Raw genomic sequence first — 16,310 nt, forward strand, 5'->3', positions numbered from 1 at the left:
ATTGGCTAAAAGAATTGCTTTATTATTAAAACAATAGTTTTTCAAACTGCAATATCACTGCTTTGTGTTAGTGCAACCTTACATTTTGAATTCATAATCCAGCCTTTGACCACAGAAATGTTTGAAACCCTGTTATTAAGCTGACAGGACACAATTTTAAAAATGAAAAGACTTTTAAAATATAAAGAGATAAGCAACATCAAACAACAACTAAGATAAGAGTAAATTGTTTATTTGGACTGAGACAAGGATCACTGTGATGAAAGATATCAGCTGTAAGGCTGCTTTTGTTTGCTGTGGATTCAGAAAGAGGCTGTTTGTGGTTCAGATTTCAGTGTAACTCGAGCGCCACCCGGACATCATTCTGTTCAACACAAACTCTGCTTTCTATCCCCACCTAGTGGACACTTAATACATCACACCTCATTCAGTCCTGCACTTTCTCTAAAACTTTCTGAAATTAAACTATTATTTTAAAATCACATGTTAAGCAAAATCTATATTTATAAAAATAACCACATAAAATAGTTCACATAATAATAACACATATTTTTAAAAAATGAATATACAGTAAATAGTAGTATTGTAAAGAATGATTTAACTGATTTATTTTAGTTAAATTTTTCCTGTAATGGCAAAGCTGAAATTCGATCAGCTATTTTGCTTTCCAAGGTTCATGTGATCATGTGACATATACTGAGGCCATTGATGTTGTTTACATCCCTCAAAATTGTCTATATCAATAATTTTGTAACTGCTATCCAAGGAACTCTTTTGGGTTGTAAACTGCGGTGCTGCCTAATATCTGTGGAGATTATTAGACTGTTATAATGAAGGGTGTGTTAAAAAGAACAGCACACTTGAAATAAAAACATTCATTAATATTCAAAATGTAGTCACAGTCTCTTTTGAGCAATTTAACCGTACTTGCTGAATTATAAGTGTTTCTCAACCACGTTCCTAGAGGACCACCAGGTCTACACCTTTTCCATGTCTTAACCAAACACACCTGATTCAGATCATCAGCTTATTAGCAGAGACTGAAACACCTGTAATGATTGTGACGGACAAAGGAGAAATGCAGTGTTGGTGGTCCTCAAGGAACGTGGTTGAGAAACACGGATTTGAATAACACCAAATAATTGAACAGCAGTGTATTTTAAACTTAAGGATATGCATGAAAAACTTCCGGTTAAAATCTTGACCTTGTTGATCTATTCTTCATCCAGGTGGCCAACAGTATGATAAAAACCAGGTGATTCTCAACACCTTTGATGAGCGCAAAACCAACCAGAGATGGACTGTGGAAATCCTGTAGCGCTCGAGTCACAACTCCGGACAACAGAAAAACTCTCTAAAATATCTGAGGCCGTTCAAGATGACATGAATCTTAACCCCTAAAACAACTAGCACTGCTGGGACTATAATCCTGAGATAACAATGTCAAAATCTCTAGGAAATCTTCTAGATTATGGTTCTCTAAATGAGCGATGTGTCTTTGGGCTTAAGTGACCAAACAGAAGGGTCCATAAGTCCGAAACCTGCGCTAGTTTTACTGTATTTTATGCTAGTACTTTGTTGTTGTTTGCATTGACATGGGAACACAAACAAAAAAACGGTCCTGCTTGCAATGCAATTACAGTACAAAAGGGGGCGCACTAGCCTCAAGATTAGCATTTAGCTGCACTTTAGGTGACCTTGTATATTTGTTTTTTTCTGCGTCAAGGAGAGTCAAGGTTTGGCGAGTTAGCGTGACCAAGTTTACCCCATGCCTGTCTACATTTTATGGACAACAAAGTGCCTTCCTTTATTCACAAGTCGCTGTGTTTTCTGACTAAATTATTTTTGCAAGAGATATACAGTAGGAGTCACAGATTTTCCATTATATTACTGCCTTATTTTAAGGGCTCTTAAATGCTTGAAATAGACTATTTTTTCTTGTCTTCTGCCGTTCACGTCACGTCTCAGAGTGGTCGCTAATAAAGGGCTTATGCGTGTTTCTGTGAGGTCATTGGCTAATCAGAAGTCATTAATCATAAGTGTGACTCATTTGATCAGTTGAAAACATCTTGGCTGCAGAACCAAGCTCTCATTAGCACAAAAGGCATATTTTAAATGATATTAAATATCATTTATGCATCGTTTTCTCCAAGTATTATAAGCAAACATATTTGAATGTAAGGCGGTATTTATGTGCCATTCAAACTCACTGAAAGATAATGTGGGAACTTGAGTTATCTCACTCTACAGTTGCTGTACAAAGTGTTTATTAATGTCAGAATAGTCATTATTAATTATTAATGTCAGAAAAAGACCCATTGCACACATTATAATAAGCATTTCCATCTATTCATGCTGACCTGGCATCAGTATCGGTTCTAAATCCGCTGCTCTGCTCTGAGTTTTTCATCTGTTTTTATATATATATCAAGATATTTTTGGTTGTTGATTTTATGTGTACATTTGTCATGTTCTTTTTATATGTTCCTTTCTGAAATATACTGTTACTTTTAGGATATTTAGTTTAAATATCTGTTCTGTTTCTAAATATGTGTGAAATAACTAATCGGGTTTGTGTTTTTCTTGCTAGTTCAGAAATGCAAAATAAACACACTTGCCATTACAGAAATGCATTTAATTCAACAGACTGGAAAAAAAAATCGCATATCCCATTGTCCATGTTTAACAGTATTCTCTTGACTGCAATAGTTACTCTTTCTGGTCCTCCATGATAGAGACGACAGTTTTTCCTCGAGCATGACCCTGCTCTACTTTCTGAAAGGCTTCTGGCACCTGAGCAAATGAAAACACTTCCTCCACTACTGGACGGACCTACAACAATATAAAAAAACAATTCAAAAAAACATAATTGCGACTCATTGGTATCATGTTAAACAAATCCAGATCAAAAGAACAAAAGCTTGAGTGTAAACTGCGGTGAAGTGGTTAAAACTCAGATCCGGTAAACAAATTTCTGCTGGTTTAACCCACAGCAGCCAATGTATATGAGCCGTCGCTATCCTGCGGTGACTGTAAACACACATGATCTGCTCAACTATTGGTTATCAGAAGTCAAAACATACATTAGAGTTCAAACACAGGTACTGTCATTGTACCAAATCAGAGCGAACTTTGTATTAACTATAATGAAATATTTAACAGTTTATCATTGTGCAATGAAGTAGAATTCCTCCTCCACAAAACAATCTTGCTCAATCTTGAAGGTGACAGCGGAAACACAAACAAGTCTGGTTATCAGACAAACGGCATACAGACGATACAACACAATGCTTTAAAGGAAACAAGATCAGCTCCCCTTCCTGTATTTAGCTCAACGTGTGAACATGTGTTTTATTTGACTTGCATGCTTTCATACTCTTGCTTCTAGCTTTAAGAATAGTTGGTTTGCTTAGCAACAGGGAATACAAACACTTAACATTAGAGTATTGAGGATGCATATAAAGGGATTAACATTCCAAATTTAAAATATTAAATTAATATTCGGTCATCGCTTATTTTTTACCCAGTTTTTTTTTTTTTTTTGTAGAATGCTGAATATCTGTAGCCATTGATTTTTGTTTTTTTTTTAATTGAAAGGATGCCAGTGGTTACAGGTTACCAACATTCTTCAAAATATCTTCTTTTGTGTTCAACACAAGAAAGAAGCTCATAAATGGGTGAAAGTGAGTGTATTGTCACATAATATGCAATATTTTAAAATTATACTCATGGTCACGAGTAATTTTAAGATACAATTCTAACACTAACTAAAACTCTTAGCTCAATTAAGCGTAACTAATTAAAAGAAAGACAGTGGTTGTGTTTACGTATTTGGGTATAATATGATCATATACTTATTATTATATTAAGTACTAATAAACTATACAATTATCACAATGCTGGAGAGAGATTGTGGAGAAGTGGGGGATTCTGGTCATGGATTATGATGGCTTCCCCCTGATCAGTTCAGTAAGTCATAATTACAGTGAACTGGATGAAGACCCGCCGACCTACTTTGGCAGAATAGACACAGAGGCTGAAGCAGATTTACAGTTGAAGTCAGAATTATTAAAGCCCTGAATTATTAGACACCAGTTTATTTTTTCCCCAATTTCTGTTTAATTGAGAAGATTTGTTTCACCACATTTTTTAATCATAGTAGTTTTAATAACTAATTTCTAATAACTGATTTATTTTATCTTTGCTATGATGACAGAAAATAATATTTGACTAGATATTTTTCAAGACACTTCTATACAGCTTAAAGTGACATTTAAAGGCTTTACTAGGTTAATTAGGTTAACTAGGCAGATTAGAGTAATTAGGCAAGTTATTGTATAACAATGGTTTGTTCTGTAGACTATTAAAAAATATATATAGCTTAAAAGGGCTAATAATTTTGACCTTAAAATGTTTTTTTTATAATTATTAAAAATAGATTTTATTCTAGTCATAATAAAACAAATAAGACTTTCTCCAGAAGAAAAAAATATTATCAGACATACTGTGAAAATTTCCTCGCTCTGTTAACATAATTTGGGAACTTTTAAAAAAGAAAAAAAAATTCAAAAGCTAATAATTCTGACTTCAACTGTACATACTTAAAATAACTGCAGATTTGCAGTTGAAATCAGATATTTTCCATCAGACCTGGGCATTAATCGAAACATACTTACTTGATCTTTGAAATGCTATCCACGACTTTGTTGTAGTTGTTGCCTTTATGTTGAAGTTTATTTATTTATTTATCTACCCCCCCTCTCTTTTATAAGCTGACATTATTATCTATTTATTATAATTTCTATCTATTGTAATTTTCTATATATTTGTTTATTTTTTGTGAATGTAAACATTCCAAGTAAATTTTATTTCTATACTATGATTATATATATTTTTTTATAAAAAGTACTAATAAACAGCCAATATCTTATTAATAAGCCGGTCATAAGCCATGAGCTATTGGTGTGAATTGGTACTTAAACTAAAGTGTTCTTATGATCACATTTTTTGCCAACTTTCAATTCATCTTATATATTCATAATGATAGAGCACTAGGCAACCCTCTCTCTCTGTGTGTGTGTGTGTGTGTAGGGGTCTGGTACATCTGAACTCTATTTATGAGAAATCCTTCATTGTGTTTTTTTTTTTTTCCGGCTTTAGAAAAAGAGAAGTTGTAATAGCACAAGCTCATAATGACTGTCTGTCTCATTTCTGTTTTTTTTTTATATATATATAAGAGCAACACCTAAATGTGCAAAAATGTGATCACAGATCTACTGTAGATCTACAACATTCTGTTTTCACAACCAATATTTTTTTCTTGTGGCTAAATGTCCAGTTCTGCATTTAAATGTGTTATTTATCTGTATAGCTCATTTGTGGTTACTGTTAGGTCGCACTCACACTATGTGCAGTAAGTAACCACAAATTAGCTATACAGATAATCAACACATTTATGGTGTACTCACACTATGTACAGTTGCCTTGAACCAGGACAAAGCACACTTGTCCCACCTTCCTTCTCCCCTGACGGCCCACACGGCACGCACATTACTTTCGGGTCTGGGCACGCTTACAACATTGATGATGCGCTGTTCAGTAAGCGCTCTCGCTCAGCACAGTGGAGATATTGGTGGTTTGGGATGCAGTGACACACAGTCACTGTTAAAGACTGCCAAACAGTCTGCCAAACAGATCAGCCACTTTTGATGCTCACAAACAACCATAAAGTCCTTGTGCTGCAGGAGTTAGGAAGTTTGCTAAAGGTGCAGCTGTCGTGCAGTGAGGGGTCTGGGTTTTTAATAATCTGTGAGAGCACGTGTTCATTGAACAGTAAGAATGATTAGTAAATCCATATAAAACAGTCTCTTAAATGTTACGTCTCCTCTTTAGTTTTGGTCTCAGGCATACTTTGACTCACACTACAAGGGTACCGCGCCTGAGCCTAAGTGAACCGAACTCTGGCACACTTCTTCCAACCGCAGCAGAAAAACAGAAAGCAGAATCTTTTGAAAAGGAGACCAACAGAGGTGGTCATTAAATCCCAACCTGTTAACTGTTTATTTATTTATTAATTTTCTTTTACTCGTTTCAAACTCAGCTCTAGACATTTGAGGTCGTAACAGTGTGTGTTTGAATAAGACAAGTGTAACAGTGTTCTGTTAGTTTTATTGTATTAATATAGTATAATTTCTTGGTGAATTGTTTATTTTTATTTAGAATTTTAGTCGATTGATGTAAATTTGGCAAATGTTGCCAATTTTCTTCATTATCTGACAATAACTGTCTGTGCTTGAGTGGTCAATGTGAACCTTGTTCATTGGAAGCCAGTAAAAAGACTCATTTTGAGCACATTTTTTACAAAAAGACTTGGACAGGAAGTAAAGCAGGAATTAATGATTCATTTCAGGCAGTTCAGAATTAGTTCTTTCATATGAGAGACAAGAAATCTGACCTTTTACACTACCTGACAAAAGTCTTGTCGTCTATCCAAGTTTTAGGAACAACAAATATTAACTTGACTTGTAGTTGATCATTTGGTATCAGACGTGGCAAAATATGACAGGCAAAGGCCTCTAGATAAAGCTTATTTAACCAAAATAAAATATGATTATGCCTTGATTTTTAATTATTTATTTAGGACAGTAAGGTCTGACTTTGCTTAGATAAGTCTTGTCATATAACAGAAATAATGTACAGTATAGAATATAAAGTCATGCTGCAGTGGAAAAAGAATTAATATTGTGTATGACTCCCGTGAGAGGAGGATTGCATCAATACAGTACATCTCTGCAATGACAAAATCTAAAATAACTTATTAATAAAGTCATCTGGAATGGTAAAGAAAGCGTTCTTGACTCCAGAGTTCATCAAGATTCTTTGGATTCATGTTCAATGCCTCCTCCATCTTACCCCAGACATGCTCAATAATATTCGTATCTGGTGACTGGGCTGGCCAATCCTGGAGAAATTTGACCTTCTTTGCTTTCAGGAACATTGCTGTGGAGGCTAAAGTATGAGAAGGAGCGCTATCCTGCTGAAGAATTTGCCTTCTCCTGTAGTTTGTAATGTAATTGGCAGAACAAATGTCTTGATACCTCAGGCTGTTGATGTTGCCACCCACTCAGATCTCTCATATGCCCCCGTACTGAATATTACCTCAAACCATGATTTTTCCTTCACCAAACTTGACTGATTTCTCTGAGAATCTTGGGTCCATGCAGGTTCCAATAGGTCTTCTGCATTATTTGTGATGAGTGGGATGCAGATCAACAGATGATTCATCTGAATAATCTACACTTTTCCAAATGATCAGCTAGAAGTCAAATTATTATTTGTTGCTCTTACAACTGGGATCGACAACAAGACTTTTTTGTCAGGTAGTGTACGTTCAGAAGCAACTATATTATGCATATCTAAAATATCAGAAAAAAGGACAGCACTTAAAAAAGTGTGTTTTAGAACATGTGCAGTGTGAATTCTGTGTCAAGTCTGATGTACCTTTCCAGCGTCAACCATTTCGCTAACCTCGTCCAGCGCAGAGCCGCTTGGAGCAAAGAAACCCCAGCGATAATGCACTCCTTTCCTGAGGTTCTGAGAATGAGACAGAGAGAAAAAGAGTTAATATGAAACTATTCAACATCTCCAACGTGACCCAAATAGTGAAATTGACAGGTTATCAGGTTTGGATTTGTAACCTTTCTCTACTTTAATTTTCTCTATTCCTCCTCCTTTATCAGTATATAATCATTAATTGAGTCATTTCTTCTGTCCTGCCACCACAACACAGGGTGAAGTGAAGCATAAGAAGGTCATGAAAGTGAAAGGAAACTGTTGATTAATGAAACGTTCAGCTGTATACTGAAGCAGCAGCAACTTAAGACTACTGCTCAAAACTGTGTCAGGTAAGTACCATGACAGATACTCTGAAAGTATGTCGAAATGGTTTTAAAATCTAATTCAAACTGAAAATGTCATCATTTACTCATCCTTAACTTCCAAATAAGCTTGAGCTTTTTTTTTGTTCTCAAAAGAAGATATTTTGAAGAATATTGTAAACCAGTAACCATTGACTTCCATAGTATTTGTTTTTCTGTCTTGTCATTCCAACATTCTTCAAAATATCTTCTTTTGTGTTCAACAGAAGAAAAAACTGTTGAGAATTAGAACAAGTTGAGGGTGAGTAAATGATGACTGCCCCTTTATTGACTTTAAATATATAGAAATATATTTGATTTGGAACTTTTTCTGGATAAGTTTATGACAATGGTCATATGACTGTTTGCATAGGCAGTCGTATTTGCTTCTATTTAGGCACAGGAAGCTCTTTGGATGATCTTAAATTATCTAGGGCAACTCAATCACCAGGGGCCTCATGTATAAACGCAGCGTATGCAGAAAAACTTTGCGTACGCCAGATTTCACGCTCGAGTTTAGATTTACTTACAATGAAATTAACGTGAGAATGTGCGTTGGTCTGTGCCAACTTCATGTCTGGCGTACGTGTATTTCTTGTGTGTGTTAGTTTTATTTCCACTGGCGACTCCTAGAGGCAATTGTGTTAAATTGCAAACTAGAAAGTATCACACCAACACATGTGAAAACATTGCTATTCATTTATAATTGATAAAATGCGTAAATTGACACATTGATTTAAACCAATGATGTAATTTAGAACATATAAAAGCATTTGCAAATGTATACAACCCTTAGTCTAGGACAATGGCAGTGTTGGTCTTATTAGAGGACATTGTCAATGGTCAAATCCGAAGGGAATGCGTTTTTAGGGATTACATTAATTTTCTGGCCCGCGATGATAACTGCTTATTAGCCGTTTCAGATTTCCAAGAGCTATCCTCTTGGAGCTCTGTGCTGAGTTGGGTCCAAATTTGGAAAGAGAGACAGCGAGGTGGCTCCAAGGATGCGCAATGGGTGGCTTCTTGGTGAGTGAAGTATTTAAAGATATTATTCCAGCTAAGTTTTTTATTTTTTTACTTTATTGAGCATATTTATTTAATTGCATATCAGGAGACAGCAGTAATCTGTTAAAGATGTGGCTGTTAACCCCCCTCAACAACCCACAAACTGACCAAGAGCCCATACTCGCACTCGGTAAGTTGTAGAGCGGGCGATTGGGCAGCAGAAATGCCAGTGGTGCTACATTGATAAGAGCGGAGGGGTGCTGCTATACCGCCCTAACAAAGTGTTCCTCTGATACATTTGTGTCTTCCACAGACACGGATACTACTCCAGACAGTAAAGTGTCGCCCACAATTGAGGCAACTCTCTCCTCAAAGGGTGTTAGTTCAGCATCCCCTGTTCGGTCCACACTTTGATAGTGCGCTGCTGTTCTCCTCTTTACCTGCACCTTTACATCGGACCACTTCTTTTTTTAATTCACTCACAGTGCGATCTTCAGACCCCACTTCGTCAGCTAAACTCTTCCACTCTATTTTTTATCTTTTGTTATTAATTCTGGAGGCCAAACTTGCAAATAACACAGTTTTTCTCCAGTCTACCTCCGATAGGAGTACCTCCAATTCACATTCTGTGAAGTTTCTCTTCTTGCTTGCTTTTGCCATTGCTTTTTCATTTGATTTTGCCAAAGCAGAGTCATTACCATACTTATACAGGGGAGGAGGCAGGGAGGGGTTTTGCGCTCGTTCATGTTACGCTCAATTTCACGCTAATTCAGATATACAAAGAGAATATGCATGGGATTCTGCGTACGCAGTGTTTCATACATCTGAATTTTTTACTGCGTATGCACATTTACAGCTATGTCTGTACGCAATGTTTTAGTATGAATTTAATGCAAGTCTTTGTACATGAGGCCCCAGGTCTGACACCAAACTGTGCAGTTCCTGCAGTTACAGTTATTAATGTAAAAGAGCTAACTATAAAATAGAAGTATAAAAATAAGTATGAACAAATAGAATGACATGCATATGTATTTAAGCATGTTTAATACATGTACAAAACCTAAATGTTTGTTTATGGGTATGTGTACTATGTGTGTTCTTTTGATGCAAGTATTAGGAGGATAAGGGTGTGTGTTTCCTACTGAAACAGGAAATAGAAGTGCTATGATGACACCATGACAATGCAAAACATGGCACTAAAGATGCATTAACTTTGATTGTAATAGAGTAAATTTGATAGTAAAACAGTAATATACAGTTGAAGTCAGAATAAGTAAACCCCCTTTGAAATGTTTTTCTTTTTCAAATATTTCCCAAATTATGTTTAATAGAGCAAGGAAATGTTCACAGTATGTCTAATAATAATTTTTCTCCTGGAGAAAGTCTTATTTGTTTTGTTTTGTTTTTTCGACTAGAAAAGTTTTTTTTTAATCCATTTTAGAGTCAAAATGATTAATTTAAGCTATATTTTTTTCAATAGTCTACAGAACAAACCATTGTTATACAATAACTTGCCCAATTACTCTAACCTGCCTAGTTAACCTAATTAACCTAGTTAAGTCTTTAAATGTCACTTTAAGCTGTATAGAAGTGTCTTGAAAAAATATCTAGTCAAATATAATTTACTATCATTATGACAAAGATCAAACAAATCAGTTATTAGAAATGAGTTATTAAAACTATAATGTTTAGAAATGTATTGAAAAAAATCTTCTCAATGTTAAACAGAAATTGGGGAAAAAAACAAACGGGGTTAACAATTCAGGGGGTTTAATAATTCTGACTTCAACTGTATATATTTCAAAATAATGCTGTACCATTGAACTTTCCATAATAATAACCCCAACAGACATTTCACAAATATGTTTCTTGAGCATTAAATAAACATACTGTAATGAAATCTGAAGAATTGTGCGACAATGAAGGCTGGAGTAACAATGCTTATTAACTATATTTGAAAATATATGCACTAACAATTGATTCATTTTGTATTGTGATTATGTCTTACTGAATAAATACATTGAATAACACATACATGCAGGCTTGGTGAGCATATGACATTTCCTCTACAAATATGTTTTTCTTACGTGTGTCATCCTCATTTACAGTGAGTCACTTTATAAATCTCATTTCTAAACATACTTTCTCCTACATTGACTTTCGATATTACTTTTCAGTGATTTCCTCACAGCCTTTTGATGTTTTTTTTTAAGAAAAACACTGAAGTGATTCATCCTAATTTACCCACACATCCATCGCTTTGAAAGGTCATGTTAAAATCTTACTTGAAAAAGAGAAATCCCAGCCTCTGTGGCAGAAGTAACTCATTCCACTCTATCTATTTCCTACCTTCACCACTTTGCATCCTACAGTGACTGCAGACTGCATCATTCCATCCGCAAGGCCCAGTCGGTCTGTGTTTTGCAGGAAAGGTGTTATCAGGGTCACAAATTTAGCACCACTCCAGGGTTTCAGGAGATCTAGGGCCCATTTTTCAGTTTCACCCCCAATGCTGTCTAAAATCAAATCGAACCTGGGAGAGATAAAGGAGGAATTTTCATTTCTTCAAGTTCTACCAAAACTCAAATCACAAACTAATAGCCCCAAAACAAACTTTTCAAAATTCTTTAGCTGCTTTTCAACTGGCCCAGCAGTGTAGTCCACGACATCATCAGCACCTAGGTCTCTCACCAGCCGCTCAGCATTCTGGGAACATGTTACAGTCACATGTGCACCCCAGGCCTTTACCATCTGTTGAGAAGAAAACTATTTGTTAAAACTCAATTAAAATGCCATTTATTTAGCATGTTAAACCAAAAATTATGCATTTTATTACTCTTTAAGAAGGAGATGAAATACATAATTATTAAAAATTAAATAATAAATTAAAAATAAATGTAAAAAAAAGATTGTTACCATCAATAGTAATCACTATACCTGTATTGCAAAAGTTCCCACTCCTCCTGATCCTCCCAGAATAAGAACACTGTATGAGAAAAGCATAGAATAATCTTAGCATAGATTCGCATCGACTAATAGTCTTAATTAACTGCACATCTATCCCTTTTCAACTAAACCTCTAGGATTTCATGAGAAAGATTTAAAAGTGTTGATGGGATGAAAGTGAAGTGAAAAGAACCTTCCTGCATATAAAATATGGTTGTCTTTAAATAAGAGGAATCTGCTGCATAATGGGGTTAATGTGAATGCTTCAATCTTATAATTAATGTAATTTTGTAATTATTTTGAGGCACCAAATCTAATTCTGCTACATGATGATTCAGTTAATGCTGTGAGGACATAATGAACGGAATACATCAGACCAACTGAAGGCTGGAGGTAAAACCTGACACAGAACAAGACAAACACAAAGAGAAACAAGTATTTCTAGTTAAAAGGGGTTATTTAAATATGTTTATTTATTTTAAAACATTTTTCACTTGCAATTTCTCTGTTCATTAGAACTGAAACTATATTTTACCCTGCTGTACATTTCCAGGTTTTAAGCATATGAAATCAATGCAATGCTGTGCTCATGTCCACATTTTACTCTTATCTTTAATTCCTCTTTGTTATAATGGGGTTAAGACAAGATATCAGCCAGGCTTTGCTATAACTCATGAATAAAACTGGCTATTAGTACACAAAAATAGAACTTATCTTGCAGAGTGCACAATAGTAGACAACAGCAAACACCCAGAAAGACTGGCATGTTTAGTTTTCTTTCAGTCCTTCATAATGTGGCTCAGTCACTGAGAACAGAACAGTCCTGTATCTTGCTTTCAAACACGCCAAAATGAAAGCAAGATACAGTTATTGTGTTGCAAGGAGGAATGGAGGAGAGATTTATGGAACTATAGTGACAATACTTTTACCAGAGTTGGGGAAAGTTACTTCAGAAAGTAATGCATAACAACTTAGTTACTTTTTATGGTAAGTAATGCGTTACGTTACTTGTGAGTTACTTTTTATTGCCTGGTTAAGGCTTGATCTGTCTCACCGTGTTTTTTTTTCTTTCTATTTTTAATAGAGGAGCTCTGCATTTACAGTTTTTCCCAGTCACTTTGGCAAATTTCTCAGATCAGAATTGAGATTTGCAAAGCAGGAAGTGGAGCAAAACAGCATGGATTACCTGCAAAAGCCAGTTTCTTGCTCAAAATCTAAATTTCTGTGTCAATTAATGTGTCAGTACCATCAGAATGACAAGTACTGCTGTCATTGTGTACGGGTAAGACAGTCAAATGACTTAGTCATGTTCTCAATATAACAGTGTACTCTGGAGGGATGTTCTGATGTAAACTATGGCGAATTATTTTATTTTATTTTTTATTTTTTTGCTGTTTGTACTGTAATTTGTTGCCAGATCATGTCATTGTGATACAGATATGAAAGGACAGCACTGCAAAAAACAAAGAAAACAAAACCAAAGTAGAAATGTTAAAATGGACAACCTCCTTTCAGATGCACTTTCATTAGACAAAACCAAGACTTGCCTTCGAGAACTCTTTATACCAGTTGTAGACAGATTTAGAACAAGTCTAATGGAAAAATGCATTATGAGTAAATATTAAGAAAACTTGTTCACCCATTTTGCTTGTAAAGACTTTGCCATGAACAAATAATTAAACAAATGGTTAAATGTTGTGGGGGGGTGAGACTATTCAGAGCCAAAATAATAATTTTTAACAATATGACATAAGTGATTGATGTAGAAAACAGCAGAGAATTGCACGTAATCATTTGCGTGGATGTACGCAAGCTTTTGCAACTTGTTCAAAGTAATGAGAAATTGCTTTTTTGATGTGCACAAGTGTCACAATTATGTGAAGATTGAACAAGTAGACTTAAGAATTTCAATTCTGATCTTAGAAATGTACCAACGCGACTGAGAAAAAACTGTAACAATGCACTGTATAACCTACACCTACATTTATCTTTAAAAAATGTACACATTTACACATACATTATATTTTTTTTAGGATTATGTTATGTGAGACTTCCTGACCCCAGAGACATTCATGCCGTGTATGTATACAGATAAAGATACTGAAAGTTTAATGGAATGTGTTTGCTACTTTTGTACTATTTAAGTAAAATCACTGTTTTTTGAGACTATAAACCCCTTTTTCTTTGATGCATTCAAAATAATGAACACATTCTCTCATGACTGCATGATTCACTGTAACTACTTTAATTTTTTAATTCAGCAATTTATTTTTAAAGCTAAATAATAAAATTAAAAAGTAACGCAAATATTAATACTTTAAAAACTATTGCGTTACTAGAGAAAAGTAATATTACGTAACTCGCGTTACTTGTAATGTGTTACCCCCAACACTGACTCTTTACTTCAGTAGTCATTATTTTTTTCCAGATGTCAGCAAGTGCTGATGCAGTGTGTACTCTGACATATTTCTAGAACAGAACATGATATTAAATCAGGATTGAAATTTGCATAATCTGACTGTTATAACAAGCAACAATCTTGTGTGACTTGAGCCTGGCATTAGAAATAATAGTAGCAATGCAGCTGTAAAAAGTCAAATTTCAATGCATTTTATTGCAAGGCAAGACAAAATAATACTTGATTCCAGCAAAAAAGTACTTGCCGTTTTTTTACAGAGTTATCTTTGTTGAGGCCACCGGTGTTGACGATGGCAGACCAGGCTGTTGCAGCCACATACGGGATGGATGCGGCTTCATCATGCCTCAGTGATTTAGGCTTATGTGAAACCTGAAGCACAGACGAACAAAGGAATTCTTTACACTGGAGCACTGTGAATATCTACAGGACAACTTCTGTACTGAGCTTCAAATCAGTTTTTATCCATGACATGCTTCTGAATAATTACCTCATTGCCACTGACCACTACAAACTCTGCCAGACTGCCCTGCTTCCATGGAGGAATAGCGGCCCACACCTAACAGAGAAAAACAAACACTTTTAAAAGGCCAGAGCAGACAATACCTGATGACGTAAGGTTTCTGGAGTAATCGTAGCATAAGAGTTCAGCATTACTTGAAAAAACAACTGAATAGGGCACCTGATCTCCTGGTTTAAAGTACTTCACATCCAGCCCACATTCCATGATCTCTCCGGATACATCTCGACCCAGAATGAGAGGAAATTCACCACCTGATTGGCTGATGTTCAGTGGGTCACGCTTCATGGCCATAGTAGCTGCTCCATAGCCACCTACAAGAGCGAAAATAAAAAGAAATGATTTCATACACTACTCATCTTTACCTAAAATTGTACATATATTTATTGTACATTTTAAAATGAAATTGGCATTAAGGAGTGTGAGTTGAGCCGGTCACAACATGCCTCGTGTGACTCATCCTTTCATAATAACATGTGTTCATTGGAATAAAGCTGGAATATTTAACTAGCATGTAAGGACTAGATGAAAAACTGAAATACCAAAAACAAATAAACAAAAATTTAATCGGGAAAAATATATAAATCAAAACTAAAGGAATGTATAGCATAGAGCAGGGTTTCTCAACCACATTCCTGGAGGCCACCAACATTGCAAGTTTTGGATGTCTTCTTTGTCTGTTACACCCATTACAGGTCTTTCAGTCTCTGCTAATGAGCTGATTATCTGAATCAAGTATGTTTGGTTGAGGAGACGTTGAAAATGTGCAGAGCTGGTGGTCCTCCAGGAATGTGGTTGAGAAACACTGCCATAGAGTTTAAAATTACAACATACAAAGTAATGTAGACGAATTATGGCATATAATAATAACTATGTAGTTCACATTGTGATATATTGTATGCCATATTGCAAACATATTGCTTATTAAAGGTGATCATGTCACTCGCAAACATATGAACGTGTCAGACATTTGTGAACCACATAGATGCCTTTATTCGACCTTTGCTGATTCCCACAAGACATATTATACTTATAATTACAGATATATTCTAATGAAGCGTTCTAAAGTCCCCTCACATACCCCTCATACTGATGTCAATTGGGTTGAGACCCGCAGCGTGCACCTTTACCACCACTTCATTAGGATAGTGGATGATCGGAAGCGCCGCGTTCTTGGTGAACCTCAACACATCGTTTTTCCCGTATTTATCAATGACCCATGCGGGCATTACAGTCCTGCGAGCGGCTGAGAAACTGAAGCTCCTGTAATGACATCTCAGCGAGCACACCAACCACCGTCTACACATCAACATGGTTGATCAAACTTTAAAAAGATAATCCAGAGGATCCCGCTTATAGTATCACAAACCCGTCATTGGTCAGAAATAAATGTTATAACTGTTGAATAACACGCTCGAGAACAGCCATTCCGCAAAGTCAAAACAAACCGGTGAACTTTCACACGACGCACTGGTCCAATCACAGGCCGAGTTGCTCTTAGGTTGAC

The 16,310-nt window shown here is 35.6% G+C and overlaps 2 protein-coding genes across 5 annotated transcripts in view; one reads left to right on the plus strand and one right to left on the minus strand.

The window, feature by feature from the left end:
* Positions 1 to 2,623, plus strand: part of crybg1a (crystallin beta-gamma domain containing 1a) — a 69,222-nt gene extending 66,599 nt beyond the window's left edge. For all 3 annotated transcript variants that reach the window (XM_679769.11, XM_005158549.6, XM_073928567.1), the window contains one exon: positions 1,230 to 2,623. In XM_679769.11, the coding sequence (XP_684861.4) occupies positions 1,230 to 1,318 (89 nt within the window). In that variant the 3' untranslated portion in view covers positions 1,319 to 2,623. The remainder of the gene's footprint in view (positions 1 to 1,229) is intronic.
* On the minus strand, positions 2,615 to 16,263 carry rtn4ip1 (reticulon 4 interacting protein 1). Of its 2 annotated transcripts, NM_200352.2 has the most exons (9): positions 15,885 to 16,263; positions 14,966 to 15,117; positions 14,774 to 14,842; positions 14,531 to 14,655; positions 11,859 to 11,907; positions 11,536 to 11,672; positions 11,271 to 11,454; positions 7,501 to 7,593; positions 2,615 to 2,832 (listed from the first exon to the last, which is right to left on the minus strand). In NM_200352.2, the coding sequence occupies exons 1-9, from the start codon at positions 16,114 to 16,116 to the stop codon at positions 2,710 to 2,712; spliced, it is 1,164 nt and encodes a 387-aa protein (NP_956646.2). In that variant the 5' UTR covers positions 16,117 to 16,263; the 3' UTR covers positions 2,615 to 2,709. The 2 variants fall into 2 exon arrangements, 1 of the variants encoding a protein (NP_956646.2); XR_012392662.1 differs by lacking the exons at positions 2,615 to 2,832; positions 7,501 to 7,593 and adding an exon at positions 9,718 to 10,501 and having other exon boundaries at positions 10,739 to 11,454; positions 15,885 to 16,255.
* Between the last annotated feature and the right edge of the window lie 47 nt (positions 16,264 to 16,310).

This window comes from Danio rerio, chromosome 17 (genome assembly GCF_049306965.1).
Source record: "Danio rerio strain Tuebingen ecotype United States chromosome 17, GRCz12tu, whole genome shotgun sequence".
Classification (NCBI taxonomy): Eukaryota; Metazoa; Chordata; class Actinopteri; order Cypriniformes; family Danionidae; genus Danio; species Danio rerio.

Coding starts and splice junctions, on each gene's coding strand:
- rtn4ip1 (NM_200352.2), bottom strand. CDS start 16,116: ATGTTGATGTGTAGACGGTGGTTGGTGTGCTCGCTGAGATGTCATTAC. Junction 11,673..11,858: donor TGGGAACTTTTGCAATACAG/GTATAGTGATTA, acceptor TCTTCTCAACAG/ATGGTAAAGGCCTGGGGTGC. Junction 11,455..11,535: donor CAGCTAAAGAATTTTGAAAA/GTTTGTTTTGGG, acceptor TATCTCTCCCAG/GTTCGATTTGATTTTAGACA.